Source organism: Vitis vinifera, chromosome 18 (assembly GCF_030704535.1).
Source record: "Vitis vinifera cultivar Pinot Noir 40024 chromosome 18, ASM3070453v1".
NCBI lineage: Eukaryota > Viridiplantae > Streptophyta > Magnoliopsida > Vitales > Vitaceae > Vitis > Vitis vinifera.
In genome coordinates, this window is record NC_081822.1 from 8238036 (window position 1) to 8261550 (window position 23515).

At 34.4% G+C, this 23515-nt stretch overlaps 3 protein-coding genes across 4 annotated transcripts; 2 read left to right on the plus strand and 1 right to left on the minus strand.

Moving 5' to 3' along the window:
- The first annotated feature begins 1462 nt into the window (after positions 1-1462).
- On the plus strand, positions 1463-4732 carry LOC100259056 (D-3-phosphoglycerate dehydrogenase 3, chloroplastic). The gene is made up of 5 exons (XM_002282986.5): positions 1463-2120; positions 2781-3157; positions 3237-3347; positions 3442-3537; positions 3836-4732. Exons 1-5 carry the CDS (start codon positions 1559-1561, stop codon positions 4505-4507), a joined length of 1818 nt encoding a protein of 605 aa, XP_002283022.1. The 5' UTR covers positions 1463-1558; the 3' UTR covers positions 4508-4732.
- Positions 4733-4895: 163 nt separating this feature from the next.
- Positions 4896-5594, plus strand: LOC100264228 (uncharacterized). Of its 2 annotated transcripts, XM_059734673.1 has the most exons (3): positions 4896-5072; positions 5181-5429; positions 5523-5594. In XM_059734673.1, exons 1-2 carry the CDS (start codon positions 4911-4913, stop codon positions 5424-5426), a joined length of 408 nt encoding a protein of 135 aa, XP_059590656.1. In that variant the 5' UTR covers positions 4896-4910; the 3' UTR covers positions 5427-5429; positions 5523-5594. The 2 variants fall into 2 exon arrangements, with proteins under 2 accessions (XP_059590656.1, XP_002283016.3); XM_002282980.4 differs by having other exon boundaries at positions 5181-5594.
- A 2136-nt stretch (positions 5595-7730) lies between these two features.
- LOC100248834 (probable isoaspartyl peptidase/L-asparaginase 2-like) lies at positions 7731-9327 on the minus strand. Its single transcript, XM_002284970.5, has 4 exons — positions 9062-9327; positions 8654-8887; positions 8442-8528; positions 7731-8356 (listed from the first exon to the last, which is right to left on the minus strand). The coding sequence occupies exons 1-4, from the start codon at positions 9221-9223 to the stop codon at positions 7850-7852; spliced, it is 990 nt and encodes a 329-aa protein (XP_002285006.1). The 5' UTR covers positions 9224-9327; the 3' UTR covers positions 7731-7849.
- Between the last annotated feature and the right edge of the window lie 14188 nt (positions 9328-23515).

Here is a 23515-nt window from a genome sequence, read left to right on the forward strand (position 1 = left end):
GAGGGTATCCCTTTCCTAGTCAAGGTCCAGTTGAACCTTAATGGTCACCTACAAAAGCATTAAATATCCAAGGACTAGTCAACCAATCAATCAAAGCTTGATCGAAAAAAGCCTTTAATATGAATAACGACTAGTTTAGGTTTCTCTTCCATATTTAAAGACTTCAATCTTCATTATTTTAAAAGAGTTTAACATTCTTAAATCTTTTTTGAATATATTTGAGTTTTGGGGAAATGTTTTTTAATGTACCTTGTTTTAAAACTTGCATATCATTATTAGTGTACCATTTAATTCTAATTTGTCTTGTATCATTTGAGCTTAAATTTTGTACTAAGATTTTGAGAAAATATTTCCTATTTTTATTTATAAATCTTTGAAAAAAAAATGTAAAGTATCACTTAAAGATTCTCAAATATGGAATATTACTTGAAATATTGTTCAAGAGTAAAGTATCTCGCAAAGATTATAAATGGTGTTTTAAGCTGAAAGTCGGTTGATTGGAATCATAATCCAATTATATTACTTGAAGGTTTAGTTTGAAAGTTTTAGATTAGTAAAACCTTAAGCTTGAGATTGAAGTTAGAGGAAAGTAAATGTAAGTCGAGTTGCACCAAACTATCATAAAAATATTGTATTTGTATTCTCTCTTTCGTAATCTCTTTAATTTACATGTAGTTATTTTTCATTATATCTATTATATATTTACATATAATTCTTTCTTATATTCATATAGTTTATTTTTATGAAATTAAACCATCACATATTGTTGTTATACTGATTTTTTTTATCTAACCTGTTCTAAAATTTTTCCTTAGTATTTATACATTTTCTTAATACACGTGTCATCTTCTCAATAGTCTAGATCAAAACAGTTTACAACAAAAAATACTGTCTTAATTCTTGTAATTGAATTCATGTCGAGATAATTTTCTATGTGTTTTTATGAACATAGATAAATTTTTCCTTTTTCTAAAAAAAAAAGAGTAATGCTGGAATGATTTTATCTTTTTATGCTGCAACACCTTTTAAGGAATGCACTTTGATTTTTCCTTTCTTTTATGGAAATCACAAGTCTTTTTAAATAAAAATATATAAAAAAACAATTATTTAACCAAACTTTGGAATAAAAAAAAGGAAAATCCAAATTAAAATGATAATAATATTTTCAAAAAATTTAATTATTTGTTACGGTCATTTGCATGATTTTAATGATGTGAAACAACTGCGGAAAGTAGGAAAGCATAACACATGCATTTCATTATTTTATTTCTTAAAGCAAAAAAACATTTTTTATATTTGAATTTTGAAATGGAGTTTTGTTACCACAAACAATAAGTCAATAACAACTATGTGGGAAGAATATTTTTTGAGATTGGATTTGTGGAATGTGTTTTTGACTTTTTGTATAGAATTATTTTTGAAAATCCGATTTTTTTAGTTTAGGGGCGTGTCACATTTTTTTAATTAATCAAGACGCACCGTAAAGCCAGGAAATATCACGTGTCATTCTAATAGTTCCTCCAATCCTGGAGACTGCGGGGAGTGCTAAGAAGTGGAAATGGCGGCTTCTTGTTCCACCAATCTCATCAGCTTCCCACCATCTCTGAGAAAGTCAACATCGCCGTCCTATTCTCTCTCATGGCAAGCATCTCTCCCTTCCACCGTCTCCTTCGCCGTCGGCCGTCGGGTCTCTTCCAGAACAACCAAGTCGTTGGTGGTGGTTGTGACGGCCATGATGGAAGCAAAGCCCACGGTCCTCGTCGCAGAGAAGCTCGGAGAAGCGGGTCTCGAACTCCTCAAGGGCTTCGCCAACGTTGACTGCTCTTATAATATGAGCCCCGAGGAGCTTTGTACCAAGATCTCACTGTGCGACGCCTTAATCGTCAGGAGCGGCACTAAGGTTACTCGTGAGGTGTTCGAGTCCGCCGGCCGTCGCCTCAAGGTTGTCGGACGGGCTGGCGTTGGTATTGATAACGTTGACCTTTCGGCCGCCACGGAGCATGGATGTCTTGTTGTTAATGCCCCAACAGCTAATACTATTGCGGCTGCTGAGCATGGGGTTGCTCTTCTAACTGCTATGGCGCGTAACATCGCCCAAGCGGACGCTTCTGTCAAAGCCGGTCTGTGATCTCCCTTTAAGATATTTACGGCATTTTCTTTTATTCGGACATTTTTTCGAGCAGTTCGCCTACGTTGGTTATTAACTCTGTTGTGGTCGTCTTTTTTTTAGCAATTCATGATATATCTTATCCATTATGTTGTACGGTCAAGAAAAACTCTAAACCTGATTGCTAGTTTATGATTATTTGGCTGTAATTTATAGAGCTCGAATTGGGAAGGTGATTAGTGATCTCAAATCTTGTAATTACAGGGTGTGTGGAATATTGATTGTCTGTTTTCTGTACAATGATATATAATAAATTTCCAGTTTTAAAATATGAATTTAATCAGCCTTGAACAGAATGAAATAATGGGCAGTGGTGTGACATTGGAATAACTTAGAAGAGCTATTCAGGGAGGGAGGGGTGGGCGGGGTGGTGGTATCCACAATTTCTGCTATCACAATTCAAAATAAGTGCACTGACTTGAAGCCAGGTCTGTCTCTCACTTTCAGTAAATCATTCATGCTAGGCACCTAATATTTGTTCATATTGGTTGGATGCTTACCATCTGACTCAGCCTATTATTTTTTTTTAAGAAAATCCTGTTGGGACTTCAGCTTTATGTTGTTTGCAATGATTGAAGCCCTTATTAGTGTAGTGGGCTTTTGATCCGTGCAGGGAAGTGGGAAAGGAGTAAGTATGTAGGTGTGTCACTTGTTGGAAAAACCCTTGCTGTGATGGGATTTGGAAAGGTTGGATCAGAAGTTGCTCGGCGAGCTAAGGGGCTTGGCATGCATGTGATTGCACATGATCCATATGCCCCAGCAGACAGAGCCCGGGCAATTGGTGTGAATTTAGTGACCTTTGAAGAAGCCATATCAACTGCAGATTTTATTTCATTGCACATGCCTCTCACTCCTGCTACATCCAAGATTCTCAATGATGAGTCCTTTTCAAGGATGAAGAAAGGAGTTCGGATAGTCAATGTCGCTCGTGGTGGTGTGATTGATGAGGAAGCTCTAATAAGGGCCTTGGATTCAGGGATTGTCGCTCAGGTTCTTATTTTTTTGTAATCAATAACACTTTATTAATACAACCCTGGAGGCAAGTAGTGATAATTTCCATTTCTTACAGGCAGCGCTTGATGTGTTCACTGAAGAACCTCCACCAAAAGATAGTAAGTTGGTGCAGCATGAAAATGTGACTGTTACTCCACATCTTGGTGCCAGCACAACGGAGGCACAGGTGGGTTGGTCTACCTCTGCTTGTCTATAGTCATGCCTCATTTACTTATCTTTTCTAGTTTTCTAGTGTTACAATGCCGGCTTGTTGCAATTAGGAAGGAGTGGCCATTGAAATAGCTGAAGCTGTTGTTGGGGCTCTAAAAGGGGAGCTTGCTGCTACTGCAGTAAATGCACCCATGGTTCCTGCTGAGGTATTTTCTTAATTCATCCTTCGTTACTGTGTCCTGCAGCATCTTCTGTTGGGTAGTGAATGTTTGAATGCTAATCTGATTCCACATGTAATAATTTATTCATGATATTGAGTTGGGAAACATTCATATACCCTGAATAATAGCTAGCAGAAAGTTTTCAACTCCCTTTATGTGAATTCAGTTCCCTTCTACATTTGATTGTCATGACGATATTTGTATGTATTAAAATCCCTTTACGCATGTATAGTCTTCAAATGTTATGTTGGACAAACTCAAAAGGTTTTCTTTTATTACACAGGTTTTATCCGCACTTGCGCCATTTGTTGTTCTGGCAGAGAAGCTTGGCCGCCTGGCTGTGCAACTGGTTGCAGGTGGAAGTGGTGTGAGATCAGTGAAGGTGACATATGCCTCTTCCCGGGGTCCAGATGATCTTGACACTCGCTTGTTGCGTGCTATGGTCACCAAGGGTCTAATTGAGCCTATTTCCAGCGTTTTTGTGAACTTGGTGAATGCTGACTTCACTGCCAAGCAGAGAGGACTGAGGATAACAGAAGAAAGAGTGGTGCTAGATGGCTCACCGGAGAACCCGCTTGAGTTTATCCAGGTACAAATTGCTAACGTGGAGTCGAAATTTGCCAGTGCTATCTCGGAGTCTGGTGAGATTAAAGTGGAAGGAAGGGTGAAAGATGGGAAACCTCATCTGACCAAAGTTGGATCATTTGGGGTGGATGTGAGTCTGGAAGGGAGCCTCATTCTGTTGAGGCATGTTGATCAACCTGGTATAATTGGAAAGGTGGGAAGCATCCTGGGTGAGGAGAACGTCAATGTGAGTTTCATGAGTGTTGGGAGGACTGCACCACGAAAACAGGCTGTAATGACAATTGGTGTAGATGAGGAGCCCAGCAGGGAAGCATTAACAAGAATTGGGAATCTACCAGCCATTGAAGAGTTTGTTTTCCTCGAGTTGTAGAACAAGCTTGAATTTGCTATCCAAATTTCTGAGACGTTGCTTAATTACTGTTCAAAATTTCCCATGTTGTGTGAAGATTTTTTATTTTTTCCCCCTTTTCGGTGAGTATTAAAATGGATGCCTTTCATCCAGTTTTATCCACTTCCGCATTGACTTGTAACTTGGAACCATTAATTTGTGATAGCTTTAATTAGCTTCCTGAATGCCCATTACGTTTTAGTAAAAGAGCTGTATTTTCCAATTACTCCAGCTTATATATTGAAACTAAAACAATTTATGCAAAAAGAGCAGCAGGTCAGAAAGTGAACATGAATATAATGAAGTATTTATTAGAAAAACCACGAATAAGAACGCGTATAAATGAGATATCATCCAGGTGTCCTCTTGTTTGAGATGCCAGGCCATGATGCAGCCAGGGTTTGCCACGACATACACCACCCGTCCATATCCAGCTGATGGCTCCACCTATATTTGCCAGGATTCATATGCACGCTTGATGAGAGAAAGATCAGGAGACCCGCATCCATCAGTGGCACCGCAAGAATCAACCATGTACACTTCAAAAGTATTGGGATTGATCCATCTTTGTGCTGTTCCTTTTGTTTATCTATTTCATTAATTATTTCGTATTTCTTTTTTCTTTAAAATGAATTTTGGTGGAAAATGCTTGCAGGGAACTGAAGAGGTAAACCTAGAAGGAGCAGCGGAGATAAAGGTGGAGACGGTAGATCACCAGTCACCAGCAGGCAAGGACCAAGCACCGAAGCAGGAGCACGTGCAGGTGATTCACGAGCCTCATGATGATGGAGGTTCTGGCACCGGCGCTGGAGGAAGCGTCTTAGCAAGTGCATCTGCTGTAGTAGCGCACGCTTTCCAATCAGCAAAAGATGCCATCTCCGGTAACAAATCCACGAAATGACTGGTATTCTCGTGTTACCTCAACACGTTTGTTTCACCGAACACTTGAAATTAAAATAAAGTTTAACATTAAGGCCATGTTCAATCCATGATGCAGATCTATTGAGGATCACTGTTTTGGGAAAATAGCACTCTTATTCCTTCCGCAATAAAATGGGGTTTTTCTTAATTGAATTGCATTTTTTTTTTCCTCCTGTTTAATGAGAAGTTTGTGTGATTCTTTATTCTTAAAAAAGGGGAGTTCAGATTTCTCTAATGGCTGAAATTAAAATTTTAAGGCCATAGAATCGCTTTCATGTTGCGATTTCACCACCAAGCATGCTACTCCAGCATATAGAAAAGGGGATTTTAAATTGAGTAAAGGTAAGCAATAATTCCTATGTGAACAAAGAAATGACCTTCAAAGCAGAGCCCTCGAATCCCACTGTACCGTGATTTGAGTCATTTGACTTCAACAAAAGCTGAGTGCGCATGCTTTATGGACAGAAGTCAGTACTAGCTTTGCTTCTCTTCATGTATCCAGAGATGGTTCCCACGTGCCTATTCTCATTGATTAATCCCTATTTCGTTAGCTTAGTGAGGATCCTGTTCAATATAGTTATTTCAAAATGATTTAGTTTTTCATTCCCATTAGATATTTCATAAGCAAGATTTATACATTTTTAAATTACAACTAATATTAACAATTAATCAAAGAAAAATAAGAATAAAATAATAGTATTATATTTTCCATATCTTACCCTATCAAAAAAAAGAAAAAAAAAGAAAAAAGATGATTCTTTTCTTATTGTTTTATTTTTAAAATAGAAATTTATAAGTTAAATATAAGAATTTCTATAAAAGTAAATAAACAAAAACTTAGACGCTATTTTCGAAAACAATTTTTAAAAAAACAGTTTTTTAGAATAATTGTAAATAAATTATTTTTAAAATATAAACCATAAACCATACTCTGCCTTTTGTTCCTTTTTTGGGGGGTTAGAATATTTATCTATTATTCTTTATATGAATTCTGATATTTTATATAATAAAAAAATTATTATTAACAAAATAAAAATATATCCTAACATGCACTAAACTTTTTTATTTCAATGTCATGAAATTAAATTATTTCATTTGGCTTCAAATACATGCGGTAAAAGAATTACCTGTTGCCCTTTTGTGCTGCCATTGCCAGTGTGGAAGTCCTCCACTTCCCTTAATCAGCTTGTTGAGGAACGTGTTTGACTATATAGGGCAGCACATGGAAAGCAGGGTAAGTACGTTGCAGCATTGAAACTCATCACATTAATTTTCAATGGCAGCCGCTGAAAGAGCAGCGAAAAAATAATGTATGTCTTGTCACTTGTGTTATCAAACATAACATCATAACGCATGCTTTGCATATGTTTCTGTAAAGGAAATCCACTGAGGTGTCAGAAATTCGAAGGGAAAGTGAAGTAGAGTGAGAAGTGAAAAAAGTAGCGAAAGTGAGAATTTAAGAGAGTAGGAAAATTTTCTTACCCATTTTTTAATTGTTTTCCTTGCCTCTCATCTTCAGGGAAATGGATTTGATTTATGTTGATTTCATCTCGACAAATTAAGATCATCAAATCAATTTTAAAATACTCGATATTGGGAAGCTCAATTCCATCATCGAGATACAATAACTCGATGACACCTTTAAGAGGATGTCGAAAATCTTTTGATCACAAGACTATGGGAGAGGAAACATCTTTCTGACGAGTAATGAAACAAGGTAACACGGGAATATATATCCAGAGAAAGAAGGCTTAATACTCAATTAACTCACTGTCATGTCATAGCAAAGCTATATTATAAGTAATCCATATAGATTTTATAAAATTAAATAATCCCGGCATGGTATATTCTCTAATATAATTTGAAAATGGAATTTGTATTATATATGTTTATACATATTATAAATTGAAATTATATACTTTCATAATTCATGGAAATATTATTGAAAATGGAAATTAAAGTTCTTCATAACAATTTTATAATTGAAATTATAAGTGGGAAGCCCATATGTTGCCATCCAATGAATATTTTTTGGACATAGTCGATGCTGGAAGCTTGTTCCAATGAAATTATAAAAGAGGACAGTGGATGGAGCCCACGGCATTGCCCAGGGAAACCAACTTCTGTGACATCAGACAAATTAAATATGCCACAGGCGCTACGAATTCAATCAATTTTCATGGGTCCGCACAAACTCCCCCTTCCTGAAACACCTGATATTTGGTCAACACAAGAGCGACAAGATTGGTAATGCCTTTCACTTGAAACAACCATCAGGCCTTGGTACCACGAAAATTGGGCGATTTTCGATTTTTTCAATTTATTTGATGTGGTTTAATACCTAATATTACACCTTATTGAGATGAAATTAAGCATCTTCATTGATCGAACCACAGCGTAAGCTTATTCCCAGATACCAACTTCCATGAACCCATCTTCAGTGGCACAGCCCCTAAACATTCCAGTGGTGTTAAACCCGTAGGCAACCTCACCATTTCTTGAAACCGCAATCATTCCAGCCATCCCTTCATCAAGCCTCTCTTTGATGACAAAGTCCACAGCCTCTTGGAGGCCTAAGCCCTTGTATTCCATCACAGCCGCCACATCACGAGACAGGGTTCCGCGAATAATGGCCTCTCCTTCTCCAGTGCAAGACACACCACAAAGTTCACCGGCGTAGGTCCCCGCCCCGATCAAAGGCGAGTCACCGATCCGACCGCTCATTTTATTCATGAGGCCACCGGTGGAAGTTCCCGCAGCGCATCGCCCTTGTCCGTCCACTACAACGCACCCCACCGTTTCTGGCGCATAGACGCTGATAGGAAGACCATTCATCTGCAACGCGGCTTCCACAGATGCTGCACCCGCGCTGCATGTCTCCAATCCAACGGTTGGGATCCTGTAATCGAACTGATCCAGCACCACACAGGCTTAAGATTTACTGCTTCACCCACATAGATCATAGATATGTACATAATGATGAGATCCGACGTACCAGGATGCTGTTGGCTTCTTTCGCTAATTTCAACATCCCCACGTTTTCCTCCGTGATAAAGTATTGGTTATCCACCAGCGCCACACCCTAAAAAACCCACTGTCAATATATCACAACGCGTGTGCACTAATTTGCACACATGTCCATAGGTGTGCTAAGGCAGCTCTCTTTTCAGGCCAAGTTGGAAGAAAATGCCAAAATGGGAAACTCACCTGTCGCCGGGCAAATTCCTCAGCGCCAGCGAAAGCCATGTAGGAATGGGGAGACTTGTCCATGACAAGGCGGGCCAGTGATATGGGGTTCTTCACCGTAGTCAGACCCGATACGGCTCCGCATCTCCTTTTGGGGCCGTCCATGATGCTGGCTTCCATCTCCACCGTTCCATTTTCAGTCAGGGCTGACCCACGCCCTGAGTTAAACAGGGGGTCACTCTCCAGTTCTCGCACCTGTCACACGACACATCAAAACACAAGATGAACACCTATATCTTCCATTCTGGTTCTCAATTCCAGACGTCGTTTGACAATGGCCAAATTAATTCCTTTATGCGTTGTTTTTTTGGTCCGAGAGATAACGTAAATGGAAAACGCAGAATAACAAGGTGAAAAAGAAAAACCTACAACTAGTTCGACGACATCTATGGCAGGAAGAGAGGAGCGAAGAGCAGAGATGCCGAGATTGAGACAGCGAGTGAGGAGTTGTTTTGCTTCCTCTTGACGCTGGGGTGGGAGATTTGGGTCAACACCAGCACCTCCATGGACCGCAATTGCCCAGCCACCCATGACTCTCTGCCTCGCTCTCTTGCTCCCTAACTCTTTAATTTGTCTCGGTTTGTGTGTACCCTCGAGGGAGTTGGCTATTTATAGGCGCCTCCGGAACCCAAATATCATTGAGCTGGATTTTAATAGTCAAGTGGATTCCAATATTCCATCTGGAGCTGCCCACTTGATGCGAAAGGTTTTACCGAAGGCAACGTTCCGTGTTTCAATTTAACGTTATTTCCACCGGACTCCCCTGTGTCACACTGTCACTGAATGCCGTCCTATACACAGATTCTAATATCATGTGTCAGATGACAAAATTACTCATATTTGCACGGAATTCAAAACAAAAAGATATGTCCTCTACATCTCAATTGCTTTGAACATCACACAGACAGATATAGCCGCAACTCTTAAACTAGTTTAGTTTTTTACCCCTCTTCCTCCAACAAATTTTTTATTTTTATTTGTCCCTACGTTCACCGTTAGACGAAAAAAAAAAAACAAAAGGAACAAATCCCACAAAACATTTAAAGAAAAGGCCATTAGCATCCAATTATTAAAATCATTATTTTTTTCATATCTTTTATTAAATTTACTTCTATTTTTAATTATAAAAAAATAGCGTTAAATGGTATTTTATTTAATTGAATAAAAAAATGGCATGACTAAATTTCCACCAAAATTTAGGAAATTCCATTTTAATTATAATAATATTTTATTTAATAATGATGAATAATAAAATATAATATCATTTTGACATGTATGAATAATAAGGGAATTATGAGAGGATATCTCTGGATGCTTTTTTTTTTCTTAATTCATAAAATTTAAATGTTTATGTAATTTAGATTTTGATATCCTTACGATACATGAAATGAATATTAGCATTATTTAGCAACTTAAACTAGCCACCAATCTTATGTTGATTCAAAAGTAGCTCTTATTCCTCCAAGAGAAGAAATGGCACCAACATCGATCACTAAAGCACTATTTCTAATCTTGATCTGTATTTACTTGAAAGATGCTACAAATCTCCATCAAATGTGATTATTTATTTATGATTGAATAAAAGCGCTAACATATAATCATTTTCTTGTTGAGTGTACTTCTATTTTTTTACTCAAGTTTTGATAGTCGAGTGCTTTGGCAGCATGAAAGTAAAATATTTTTAGAGTGATGCTTCCCATTAATTACCAATTGATAAACTGTATAATTGGTGCATAGGGTTGATTTGATTTTACTCTTTTTGTCTTGAGAATGAATATTTGCTTATTTGAAAGTAATATTAAAGGAAAAAAAATTAATTGTAAAAAAATATTAAAGAAAAATAAAAATAAAATATTAAAAGATTTTTTTTTTTTTTTAAAGAAAAATTGGAGAGAATATCCCCTTACTAAAAATTGTGGTTCTATTTCTTTAATATGTTTTCTCTTTTCATTTAAAAAAAATAAGAAAAGAAAAGGTGGAAATATCATTTTGGTATTTTCATAATTTTCTTTAAAAAATAATAAAATATGTTTTTGGAAAAAAATGACAAGAATACGAATATTATAAATATAAAAGGAATATGCATAAGAATCAAATCAACTTAATATAAGTATTTATTGTATTTATTACTAATGGTTATAATTTTATATTAGAAACTAATTGGTTATAATAGATTGATTGTAAGTATATTAGAACAATTTATTACGATATTTTAAAATCACAAATTTTAATTTATTTTCTCAACCTTTGTGTTGACTAACCAAAGAAAAAATTTATATATATATATATATATATATAATTTTCTTTCCATCAAATTATCTAAATAAATTATAAGACTGTAGTAACAACCTTTTAGATAATATTTATAAAATTTGAATTTAGTTACAAGCATGAAAGGAAAAGAAAGAAAGTCGTTCACATTTTTTATTTTATTTCTCATTATAAAACAGATATAAATTCTTTATAATGTATTTCTATTCAAAAAAGTTGAAATGATGTAACTAAACATAGTACTTCCATACAACACATACTTTCAAATGAAAATACCCATAAATTAATATTATGTCTAATTTCATGAAAGTATTAAAGAAAGATATAAACATTAAAATAAATAAATAAAATTTATCGTGTGTGCCTTTATATATATAGGGAAGCAATTTCTTTTTATGTGGAAAATATAAAATATTTAAATACATTTAAAATTAATAAAATTAATATATTTTAAAATTATTTAATATTTATATAAAAAATGATAAAATAAATTAAATTAGTTTTAAAAAACATATAATATTACTTTACTATCGAGTGTTATATTCTACTTGAGAACCAAACATATTACGAAGATATACTATTATTAATTTATATTTATAATGATATTAATTAATATTTACTTAAAATAAGAAAGTTAAAGTTGACAATTGTTTTGAGAATAATCTCATATTATTTTAAATAGAAAGATAAAAAAAATTATATTTGATAATTATTATTATTTTTGTTTTTATATTTTTAAAAACAGAAAATATGATATTTTTATATAACATCTTTTAATTAAATTATTTTAATCAATATATAAATATATAAAATGATTAAAAATAAATATTAAATTTATTTTAATGTATATTTAAAAATATTTAAAATAGATTTAAAATATTTTAGATTTTAAATAAACTTTTATTTAATAAAATATGAAAAAACAATTTTTAAAAAGTGTTTCCAAAACTTTTTTTTAGAACTATTTTAGAAAATGGTTTGCAAGGCTATAAACTATGTTTTAGCGCCCATGAATCCTCACGTTCAAGCATCTTGGTAAAGCCATCGGCCCTGAATATTCCCACGTGGGCCACACCTAGTCAAATAATGCGCAAAAGGGTTAATAAATAAGGGAAAATTGTGTTTATAGGCCATTATATGAAAAATATATAGGTTTGGAACCCATATAATTGAAATATGGGTTTTACCTGTTAATAACAAAAATATTATTGGTTTTATGCACTATTTACTGTTAATATTCATATTTTCGAAATTACCCTTTTTTTTTTTTTTTTTCCCTCTCTGTGTCTCCCCCTCCTCTGCCGCTCAACCCCCCTCTCCCCGTTTCCATCCTCGTTTGATTTCCGAGTTGGGGGTTTTGCATGGATTTTCTCGGAAATCAAACAAGGGCGAATTTTCCCGGAAAACGAAATGGGGGGCCGGAAAAAAAGCAATTTTTTTTTGTTTTCCTTGGGGTTTTGCATGGATTTTCTCGGAAATCAAACAGAAAACGAATGGGGGCGGAAAAAAAAGCAATTTTTTTGTTTTCCTTAGGGTTTTGCATGGATTTTCTCGGAAATCAAACGGAAAATAAATGGAGGCGGAAAAAAAGCAATTTTTTTTGTTTTCCTTAGGGTTTTGCATGAATTTTCTCGGAAATCAAACAAGGATGAATTTTCCCAGAAAATGAAGGGGGGGCGGCGGCGACGACAGATCCAGAAAACATAGGGAGCAAAAGAAAAAGCAATTTTTTTGGTTTTCCTTGGGGGTGGATTTTCTCGGAAATCAAACGAGGATGAATTTTCTCGGAAACGAATGGGGGGAACGGGGGAGCAAAAAAAAAAGTAATTTTTTTGGTTTTCTTGGGGGTTTTGCATGGATTTTCTCAGAAATCACGAGGATGAATTTTTCCCGGGGAAACGATTTGGGGGGGGGGGGGCCAGAATTTTCCGGGAAAACGAAGGGGGGCGGTGGGAGGGAGGAGGAAAAAAAAAAAAAAGGGTAATTTCGGAAATAGGAATATAAACAGTAAATAATGCATAAAACCAATAATATTTTTGTTATTAACATGTAAAATCCATATTTCAGTTATATGGTTTCCAAATCTACATATTTTTCATATAAGGGTCTATAAACACAACTTTCCCAATAAATAAAGTAAGCTAGCTCATTCTCGTGAGTTTAGATGGCAGAGACCATGCCCAAAAGCCATAGACAAAGGACAAATTTTGCAGAGAGCCCTCCAGATGCGAAGGTCAAGTGGCCACTGACATGACCCTGTCGCGTCAGCAATAATAAATTATTGTAGGCGGCGGACCAAAAACAATTGAAAACAGTGGGACCCATATGCTTGATGGTTTTTCAGTAATCATCATCATCATCATCATCTCATAATGAAGTGATAAGAATGGTGATTGGCTGGATTTGGTTAGAATGATGACTAAGATTCGAGAAAGCTGTAGATGTACATACAACTTATATTAATTTAATAAATATAAATGGCAATTAACACATGCGCTCCCAAAGCCAGGGGGCAATCATGAATCATGGCACGTCAGGCACAACTATTTTTGTGTACATTGGGACTCTTCAACTTGGTTTTGTGCCCTTCTGGTGCTTTGACGGGACGCCTTTGCGGTTGATTTTTCTTTTGCTAACGCGTCCTGTATTTAGTAGTCCCTTAACATAAATTTGGTTATAAAAAAAAATATTTATCCATCCTCGTGATATTAAAGTTTTATTCATGGCCAAATAATGTGTCCATACGTTTCAAATAAATCTGAACTATTTCTAAACAGGAAAGTCAAATGTCTGATAGGAGGAAAACAATTTAAATTAGAAATAATTCAAGTAAAAATTATTCAAAATAGTGAAAACCTATCATTATCATTTGTGGATATGAATGGGAAAAAGCTAGAATCGTGGTTCAAATTTGATGACTAAATTTTTGGCCACATGCCTAATCCCTTGGAACTCCTGCTATCGTGGTATATGATGCGATAATTGCTAATTGCTCTTCCAAATTTTCTTATCCAGAAAGATGCAAGAACCCAGAATTTTCAAGAATGTTGAAACTATTATTGAGAGCATATGGATTATGGTGGATAATTACACATCCCATTTTGAAGAACCTTTCTGCTTTATAACCCAATCAATCCTCATTGGGGCAGGCCACTTAAAGCTACGCACAGCCTGATTGGTTGCTGTTGCGTCCAACCATGACTGCTATCCCGAATCTTCAATATCCTCCAACCCACCATGCCTGACATTTGTGCGCTTTAAAGGGGATTCGGATCGCGACTTGTGTCTTTTCTGTATGCCATCTCAACTACTCCTAATTCATTTGTTCCCAAAATTTATGCCAAATTTTGGCCATAGTCAAGGGTGGTTGTGAATACAATTTAAAAGGACGAGAGGTTGTATTTTAAAAAAATATTTTAAACTACCTTCATCTTCATCATATTTTAAAATTTGTTGGAAATGATGATAATAAAAAATATAAAATAAAATAAATAAAAAGGTAAAATGTGACTAAAACTGCATAAATATTTTAAACTTTTTTTTAATAAATTAGTTAAATGATAGTATTCATAATTAGGAAATGTTTAAAATATTGGTAAATACAAGTGGATATTTTGATAAAAATATAAATGAGATGAAAATGATTCAAAATTCACTAAAATACTTGAAAAAAACTCTTAAAAATGATAAAAAGTAAATAAGAATATATATATAAAAGTTATTTTATAAGTGTAATTGATATAAGTACTATTAAATATAATATTTAGTTTAAATTCATTTAATATATTTATATTAATTCATTTTAAAATTTTAAAAATACTTTTATTAAAACATATTTTATTATATTTTAAATAAAATATTAAATTGATTTATGTAAAATATCTTATTTGAAATTTGATTTCTAAAAATTTGTTACAAATATATGGTGATAATTTTTCTATTAACATTAATTTATTTAAATAATTAAAATTATTAATAATTTATCTTATCAAATTAATTTTTATTTATAAAATATTAGGACTTCATTAATTTTTTTATATTGTAGAAATTTTTGAGTAAAATTATATTTTTAATATTTAAAAAAACATTTAACATTAAATAAAATTAAACGGATAAATAAAAAAATTAAGAATGAAGTGATAGTAATTTTTTAAAATATTATTAATGAGATAAATATAAAAAGTAATTAAAAATAAAAAAATAACATAAAATAAAATAATAATGTAGATTTAAAATAAAAAATAATTAAGAAAATAAAAAAGATAAATATTTTTAAAAAAAACTTTCAAAAAAAGTCTCCAATAAATTTGACATATTATCGATATTTTATCAAATTCTTATTAATCCAATAATCAATGTTCAATATTATGTCAAGCAACACTGATATTCGATATATCAACATATTTCATAAAAAGAATCTGAAATTTTAATCCAATTGGGAAAAGAGCAAAGGAAGGCCAACACAATGACTTGCACGCTTGCTCAATCAAGAAAATGAAATGCCTTTCATTGGATTATTAAGTTCTTTTTTATCGAGTAGTGTGCTTTCACTTTCCTAAATAATCGTGGACTTCACAATCGCAAGATGCCACGAAGACAAGTGATTGCTGGCTCGGATGAAGAACTAGTGCTTGGTGCTTAATACTATTCATAGATTCCAATGCATTCATAGTCAGCACATGAATCGAACAATTGTATGGAGGTGGAGTCTTGTCGCCCAAAAGGCACATGTCATGTCAAGTCATAATGGTTCATGACCAACGTCTATTTCAATGCAGAATGAATATAGAGATAGAAGGGTTAAGGGAATCTAATTTTGAGTTATTCAAAATTATTCTAAATGATTTAGATATTTTTTGAAAATCTAAACCTAGATTTAGGTATTAATCAATTTATTACGACACCAAAATTAGGAATATGTTATTTCATGTAGATGGCATTAACTTTTAGACGTCTAGCAAAAGCAATGACGGTGGGGTGTGCCATCCCTTGTGGCTGGGAAAAGGGGAGTGTTGTTATGGGTGGAAGTGTTGGAAAACAATAGCATGCGTTATATTGTATTCTATGCGTGATCATTTTAGAGGCTTGTGTGGCTGGCGGCATGTACGGATGAAGCTAGAAAGAATAGTTACTCCATGAGAAAAAAAGAAATAATAATTATAATAAAAAAATATAATAATATTAGGGATTTTTAAAAAATAGATTAAGATTTTTTTTAAATTTGGGAATTAGTTAATTAAAATGATACTTCTTGGAAGGATTGTCATGGATAATAATGATAACACAAAATGTTATTAGAAATATTAAATTGTAATCTTAGATAAATAGAAAATAATAATTATTAATTTTTGTATTATGTTATATTAGGTGTGGATTAAGTTTTTCATAAATTGAAGTAATTTATTTTAAACAGGTGTTGATAGTGAAACAAGTTTATAAATCCTTATCAAACTTTAAAAATATCAAAATGTTTGAATTCTTTAGAGTTCATTTAATGACATTTTTTCAAATACATTTTTATTTGTTTCTTAATCGATTTGTTATGATCGATGGTGCCACCTTGTATCTAGTCCTACTATTTAAGGATAGTGTTGTTCTTAGTAGATCATAATAAAATGTTTATTTATATAATTCTTTTAATATGAACTCATTATGCAAAGTGTATTATGCTTTTTTTAATTGAATCAAATATAAATTTATGTTATTTATCGATACCTCATTTTCTAAAAAAAAAAATTTAATATTTTCCCGGCTTTAATTTTGCATTGTACTTTATCGTTCTTATTGTACTAGTTCTCGTTACTAAGTTGTCAAGTTCATTCATTTATATTATTTTACTTTTCAAGTACAAATGAAACTAATGATGAATTATCAGGATGGAAAAGATATTTCTATTGATACTCTAAAATTTATGGTTTAAGAACCTAATTATGATTTCTAGATTTTTTGTTCAAAATATTTGGATAATTTTCAACTTATAATTGAGAAATTTCAATTAGTTTTTAAGTGATAATTTAGTATCTTTTAAATTATATTTAAGCTTTAATTATTGTTTTCAATCAAGTTAAGTTAATTGGCAACTACATATATCATAGATTTGGCTAGTTATGGTCATTCATGTGTTGGATGTTAGGCTCCATATGAAATGACCTTGGTGTCATTAATCTCCAAGTTCAAAGTGTCAGAGAGTGGTACTAGAGTTTTAAAATATGGTCTTGTGGGTTTATTGACTTAGTTGGGATTGAGTTAGTGAATGTGTGCTGACATATCCCCATTTTTGTTGTGAATTTTTAGTTATTGTCAATAAATAAGTTATCTTAGTTTTAATGTTTTATATTGTTTTCGCTTTAATCCTTTTCACCTTATGATGAATAGGTTATTATGGCCTCAAGATGTATTACTTCTCATGGTAATCAACTATTGTAGGAGTCGTCAAGACCATTAGGAATGTGAATGTCTTACTTAGAGTTAGAGTATATTTGAAAGTGATTTTAGAAAGTGTTTCTAACATTTTTAACATTTGAATGATAAAAATTTTCAAGTATTAGAAATATTAAAAACGCTTCCTAAAATTACTACTAAACGAACTCTTAATGATATACCATTTGACACTTAAAGGTATAGCTCCAGCTATGGATACCTAGTTTAGATTGGTTAAACAATAGACATGTGTTATTAATATTCAAGCTCCAATTATCGAGGTTTAAGCCATTAAAGGGGCGTAATGACACTTTCACAATGTTAAAGAAAAACCTTATAAAACGAGGCAAAAGTAGGCAAAACCCCACCTTCATATGCTCTACAAGGATATATCCCTTCCCAAGACTAGGGATGGCAACGGGGCGGGTTTTTTCGGGTACCCGCCCCGCCCCTAATGGGACGGATTTGAAATTTAATAAACGGGTTTTTAACGGGTATGGGATTTTTTTTTTTAACCCGGGGCAAGTTCGGGTATTGCCCCATCCCGCCCCGTTTACATATAAAATCAATTTTAAAATTTAATTTAATTTAAAATTTAAAATTAATTTTATTTTACTATTTTTAATATATAGATAATAATAAAAAAATTAATAAAATAAGTTATAAAAAATATAATAATTTTATTATTTATAAATATATTTATTTTAATGTAATTAAAAATTTTAAAAGCAAATTTATTTTTATTTTTTTTTTAAAAAAGGAGGCTAAACGGGGCGGGGCGAGGCGGGTTTGGGAGTTTAATTTTTTAAACGGGACAGGTATGGGAATTATTTTTGATAAACGGGGCGAGGTTGGGATGGGGGCGACCCGTCCCGAACCCGCCCCGTTGCCATTCCTACCCAAGACACAACTAGTCCTTATGAAAGACTTGTGATCTTTGTGTTGGGGTGAATTTGAAAACGGCAAACCAAGGACGCTACAGCTGAAACCATAAGAGATACCTTTGAGAAATGAGGGGCAAAGAACAAAAAATAACAATAAAAGGAACGAGAAAGGAAGAAATAGATAGACAAAGAGGCAAAAAGCACAAAAAGAAAGAAATTAATAGAAGTGTTTTATGTAGGCATATGAAAATACCATTGAGAAACTTGAAATCAACAAAATTATTATGCCACTCACATCATTTCTCTTAGAATATGCGCCCACTGTTACGCTGTCTTTTAATTTACCTATCTATCAACTCTCTCAAGCAGGAAAATTGAAATTTTACGTACACTTTTAGTTCTTCTACATGTTCTCTTCTTTGAAACTTCATGGCTAACTTATCCACGGAAAAGGAATTAATGTTTTAACCGATCACTATCTATTTGCCGGAGTAAATGTGTCATTGCACGGAGCCCACAAGTGTCACGATTGAAGAAGATGGTACAACTACGACTAACCTTTTGGAATAAATGGGCCTGACCCTGGTCGGCTACAACCAGATGTGAAGTTTAAAAGAAACAGGCTGGGCCTTAGGTTAATTGGGTGGCAGTTAAAACTAAAACCAAGCCAAGCCCATAACCTGAATTAGCTGGCCCAGTCAGTTTGAGTTGGATAGAGCCAGCACATAAGGAAGCTAAATATAATCACGGATTAGAATTGATTTTATTGTTATACTACCTCTTTCTTTTATTATATTCATTAGATTTAAAGTTAGTACATCCTAGTCATTTAAAACTTTTTCTTACAAAAAAAAATAAATGCAAAAGTCCTTTAATAGTAAAATACCATAGGCTCTCAGTTGGACCAGATCCAACTTAAACCCGTGTGCAGCCCAGCTTAAACTAGGTCTAGGTCAGGTGGATTCAGTGATTAAAAGTTCTCCCATCTTTAATTGACATTCCAGCAAGGTTTGAGCTCCCATAAAATTAATATATTCTTGCCTCATTTAATTTGGGCCCGCTTCGATTATGTGAGGCCGGGCACTGCTTGAGCCCAAAGTAATAAGCACTCAACCCAATCTAAGAGAAGTGGACGCACTGTTGGCAGCGCCAGGTCAAGTCAGTAATTGGACATATCAACCCAACACTTTATCAAGTTCTTTTTCAAAGGCCTTTGCAATGTATGGTCATGCAATACAAATATTTAAAGTGGAAAATGATTGAATTTGAGGACATTTTCAGTACAATTGGGGTGGGATGGTTGTTTGGTCTCCAAAAGACGTTCTAAAATTTAAATCTCTTTATATATTAAATGAAGATTTTTGACAAATTTTTTTTCCAAAAAAGAAAAAAGAAAAAAAGAAGTAAAAAGAGGAAAGACAAAAGGAACTCTTGGTAATTATTGATCTTAATTGACGTTTAACCCCGATCCAAAATCCCAAGGACAACTCGAAGGTAGAGAGAAAAGTGTTAGGGTTAAGACAATGTAGGGTATGTCCTGGCAAAGGGTGGATTGCATCCAAGTAGAATGATATATAAATATAAGGAGATGGCCTACCGGATGGAGATACCTAAAACTCGAATTGTCCCTTTCTTTCTGCCTACATAAAGGGACATTTGAGGCCTAAAAGTCATTTGCAGTTCACATATGAGCTACAAGTGTGAACCTACATGGCCCCGGAGCCAGAACATGAGCTTGCAGCGTAGATATCATACAAGGCCCACTGTCCCAGTTCTGGACCACACCATGCCCCTTACCACCCACTAGCGCTTCTGCCTACATTTAATGCCACCGTCTGCTTTTTCTTTAATGCCTTTCTATTACCACTACCCACCATTTTACTCGTCCCATTCTCCACCAGTTTCTTAAATTGGAAATTCTAAAGCTACCGTTGCTTTTTCTTTTATACGGATTCAATTCAACTCTCCCTTAATTTTTTTTATTAGTTAAATCATCGATGAACAATTATAACATAAAAGATATTTTATTGACGGCTTTTTAATTACAAGAATTAAAAAAAAATGGTGTGAAATTGGATTTAATCTAATTTGAACATTGTCCTTTTGAGCTGCCTTCCAAGATCAAGAGTTATCAACCCAAACTATCCTCTACGTATATGGTGTATGTGCCTCAAGATGTACGTATTTGAGATGATATTTTATTTTATAAAATTGGAAATTACTTTTGTCTGCAGCGTCAAAACTGGGGCAGGAGTACACCCCAAATGCAGGTCATGACTTGGAATTACAACTCATGTTTGCCATATTCCTTTTTATGCTGTTCTTTTTATCCTTTCAAGGTATTTTCTCTTAAAGAAACAGTACAAAGAGCAAGAAAGAAGGGAAGAAAAACTCAAAAGCAATGTTTTCCTAATCAAATGAATCTCGAAGCAAAATGATCATGAATGATCCTTTTGATTTTATTCTAAAACTGCTCTTTCAAGTGCTCTTTACATGTTGGTCTTGTATGATCATCAGCACACTTTTTTATGAGAGTAGGATTCAAGAGGGCACTTTACACAAACCCATGAATATTTGGACCATGGCAGATTGAAGGAATGCCCATGAATAGGACCACGTCTATGGTCCAGGCGTCCCAACCTTGCCAGAAATCAGGGTTTGATTAATTAAATAAATGTTTCCTCCACTCAGGATACACGAAATAGAGCAACATATAAAACTAGAAGCAGGACTGTCTAGCCTTTCTGTACTTGGCATGGGTGCAATTCATATTTGACATTACCTAAGAAGGAGATACATAAAGTTCAAGAGGGTAAGGCTCTGAACACTGAGCAGCCCCAGCCCCATTGGATACTCAACCTGTGGCTCACATTACCAATTAGGGTCTGCAACACAACCTGGAAGAACATTTTATTCTGGATCAGGATAGAAGGGTCCTTCGATATTTATACTACTCACGCATGGAATGTGCAATTCCAGGGAAGTAGATGGATCCAGTGTCCCATCTCTCAATTCTGATTCCCAATCAAAATTATAATCTCAGCAGAGGTGTGGGCCTGCTCTATAAATCCTTGCAGCTCGGTGCCTTTTGTGTTTATACTACCTAAATGCTTCAGAAGTGGACGCTATTGCTGGAATGCTCCATTGGCTCATATGAGAATATGACAATGGTGTTAAAACTGAGTCTGACAATCGCTGATCCCACCATCCATTTACTCCACCGATTCCGCACCCCATTCTCCAAAGAAAGATGATGCATTGAATAATGTTTTTGGCTCTGTTGAGGTCCCCAAATCCGAGCAGACCCCAGTAAATTATTCTCACTGTTACATCTAGGGCTCATTCTAATTGGCTAAGTTGCGGTCCTAAAATACAAGCTGAATTACTTTTTAGGTGTCACAAGTAGGATGAGAAAAGTCAGGTGAGCATGGAGAATTGCCTAACAGTTAGATGCTGGTACTTTTATATTCGTTTTACAGAATTTTAGATGGGGTTTGGTTGTAGCCTTGTGGAAAGGGATTTGAAAACTCGTATGTCCATGGTGACTTGGAATGAGTTAGTGCTGTGAAATATTGAGAGGTGGTGGCTGCTTTGCGGCCAGCATAGAGTAGTACTAATGGGCAGCTAACCGGACCGAAGGAAGAGCCAAAATGAATGGGGGACAAGTTGGAAATTTCGATGGAATAGTGACCTAACAATAATATCTTGTTGGTACAATCATGTTCTGTTTCTTTTTCCCCCTTAGAATCTGAATAAATTTGAATATATATTCAATATTAACTGTTGAAAAGAACTCCTCATAAGATTTTTTTGGCTTCTGTTTTGAAAACTTCCCTTTTAAAAAAAAAAAATTCTTGTTTTAGGGGATGTATCACTCCTTCACCTATAGAAAAATTGGGGTGCCTTGCTTCCACGTGAGACACATTTTTTATACAATGCTCAAAAGCCTTAAAAACACTAACGTTGAGCAGGTCAAAAGGGTGAGCATTGAACTATGAGTAAAAGATGGCAATGTCCATAAAAGAAGTGAAGGTGTTTACTGAACCAAGCACTCTGAGCTCTGTCCTTCTCATGGTCTCTAATCCATCTCTTATCATTGTCCCTCTCTTTTTTTTCTTTTTGGGTTGAAATATACCGAGTCCATTCTCTAATCTGCCAAAAGCAGAGAGCAAAAGGGCTAACAAAGACACACCAACACAAAATCAAAAGATATTGTTCCCCAATTCAAACATTCTCTCCACCTTTCACCTTTTCCCCCTTTTATTTTTTGTGGGTTTGCTTTTTGGTGGATCTAATTTAATCCAAAATCTCTTTAATCTTCTCCAGCACCTCCTTTGCTAATCCGGCATAAAATCCTGTTCTTTCTTTTGGTTGATCCACCCATTTTTCATCTTTGCTTTTCCCTTTCTCAGATGCGCCCCAATCCACAAAGAACTTCATCCCTTTCTGTGACATCAAAATTCAACCAAAATTTGGCACTGTAGAGCTCCTTATACATGGAAACAATTATGAAAGAGGACAAACATCAGCTTGGTATGATGCTTCATTGCATACGTGTCGGCACCCAAATCCACAAGGAGGGAGAGCATGGGAATGATTTGGTCAATATGAGTAGAAGGGAACTGACTTTATATTATATATTTCCCGACATTCACGGTGCTAAATCTTATAATATGTAAGATTCATAGTGTGAGTGAGTTAAACATAATAGGCTGTTGTGGCTTGTGAGTAATAAATCTAGAGTCTTGTGTACTTAAGATTTGATTTGAAAGCCAAGTCATGATTCCCTTTAGTTTAAAGTGCTAGAAAGCACATGCAGGCCTTCTTCTAGTTGTCTTTTGTGGTAGCAACCACTCTGAAGAAAGAGAGAGACTACCTATTAGTTTATACGTTTGTGCCGAGAAAGATTAGACTCGTTCACCTTCTACTTTGATTATAATATTCTTCCCTTGAATTTTCTAGGAAGAAAGCCATCCTATTCAAACCAAAAACAAAGGATCATGGATTCTGTACCCTCCCTGGTCTTCAGACTCTTCACTCTTTAACTTATAAAATCATGAATCCTGTCATCTTTTTTTATATTATTTTATTTATCCTTTCCGTTTTTTCAAATGACAAAAGAGCTCATGGTGGTGCAACCCCATATATTTTATCACGTCTTGGGGCTAAAAATGGAAAGAGAAACTAGCTGGCATCACCTCATTGAAGTCATTCTTATATTTCTTGGAAACCTATGGGTATATTATAT

Coding starts and splice junctions, on each gene's coding strand:
- LOC100248834 (XM_002284970.5), bottom strand. CDS start 9,223: ATGGGTGGCTGGGCAATTGCGGTCCATGGAGGTGCTGGTGTTGACCCA. Junction 8,529..8,653: donor AGGAATTTGCCCGGCGACAG/GTGAGTTTCCCA, acceptor TGGGTTTTTTAG/GGTGTGGCGCTGGTGGATAA. Junction 8,357..8,441: donor AAGAAGCCAACAGCATCCTG/GTACGTCGGATC, acceptor GTGCTGGATCAG/TTCGATTACAGGATCCCAAC.
- LOC100259056 (XM_002282986.5), top strand. CDS start 1,559: ATGGCGGCTTCTTGTTCCACCAATCTCATCAGCTTCCCACCATCTCTG. Junction 2,121..2,780: donor GGACGCTTCTGTCAAAGCCG/GTCTGTGATCTC, acceptor TGATCCGTGCAG/GGAAGTGGGAAAGGAGTAAG. Junction 3,538..3,835: donor CACCCATGGTTCCTGCTGAG/GTATTTTCTTAA, acceptor TTTATTACACAG/GTTTTATCCGCACTTGCGCC.
- LOC100264228 (XM_002282980.4), top strand. CDS start 4,911: ATGATGCAGCCAGGGTTTGCCACGACATACACCACCCGTCCATATCCA. Junction 5,073..5,180: donor CAACCATGTACACTTCAAAA/GTATTGGGATTG, acceptor AAATGCTTGCAG/GGAACTGAAGAGGTAAACCT.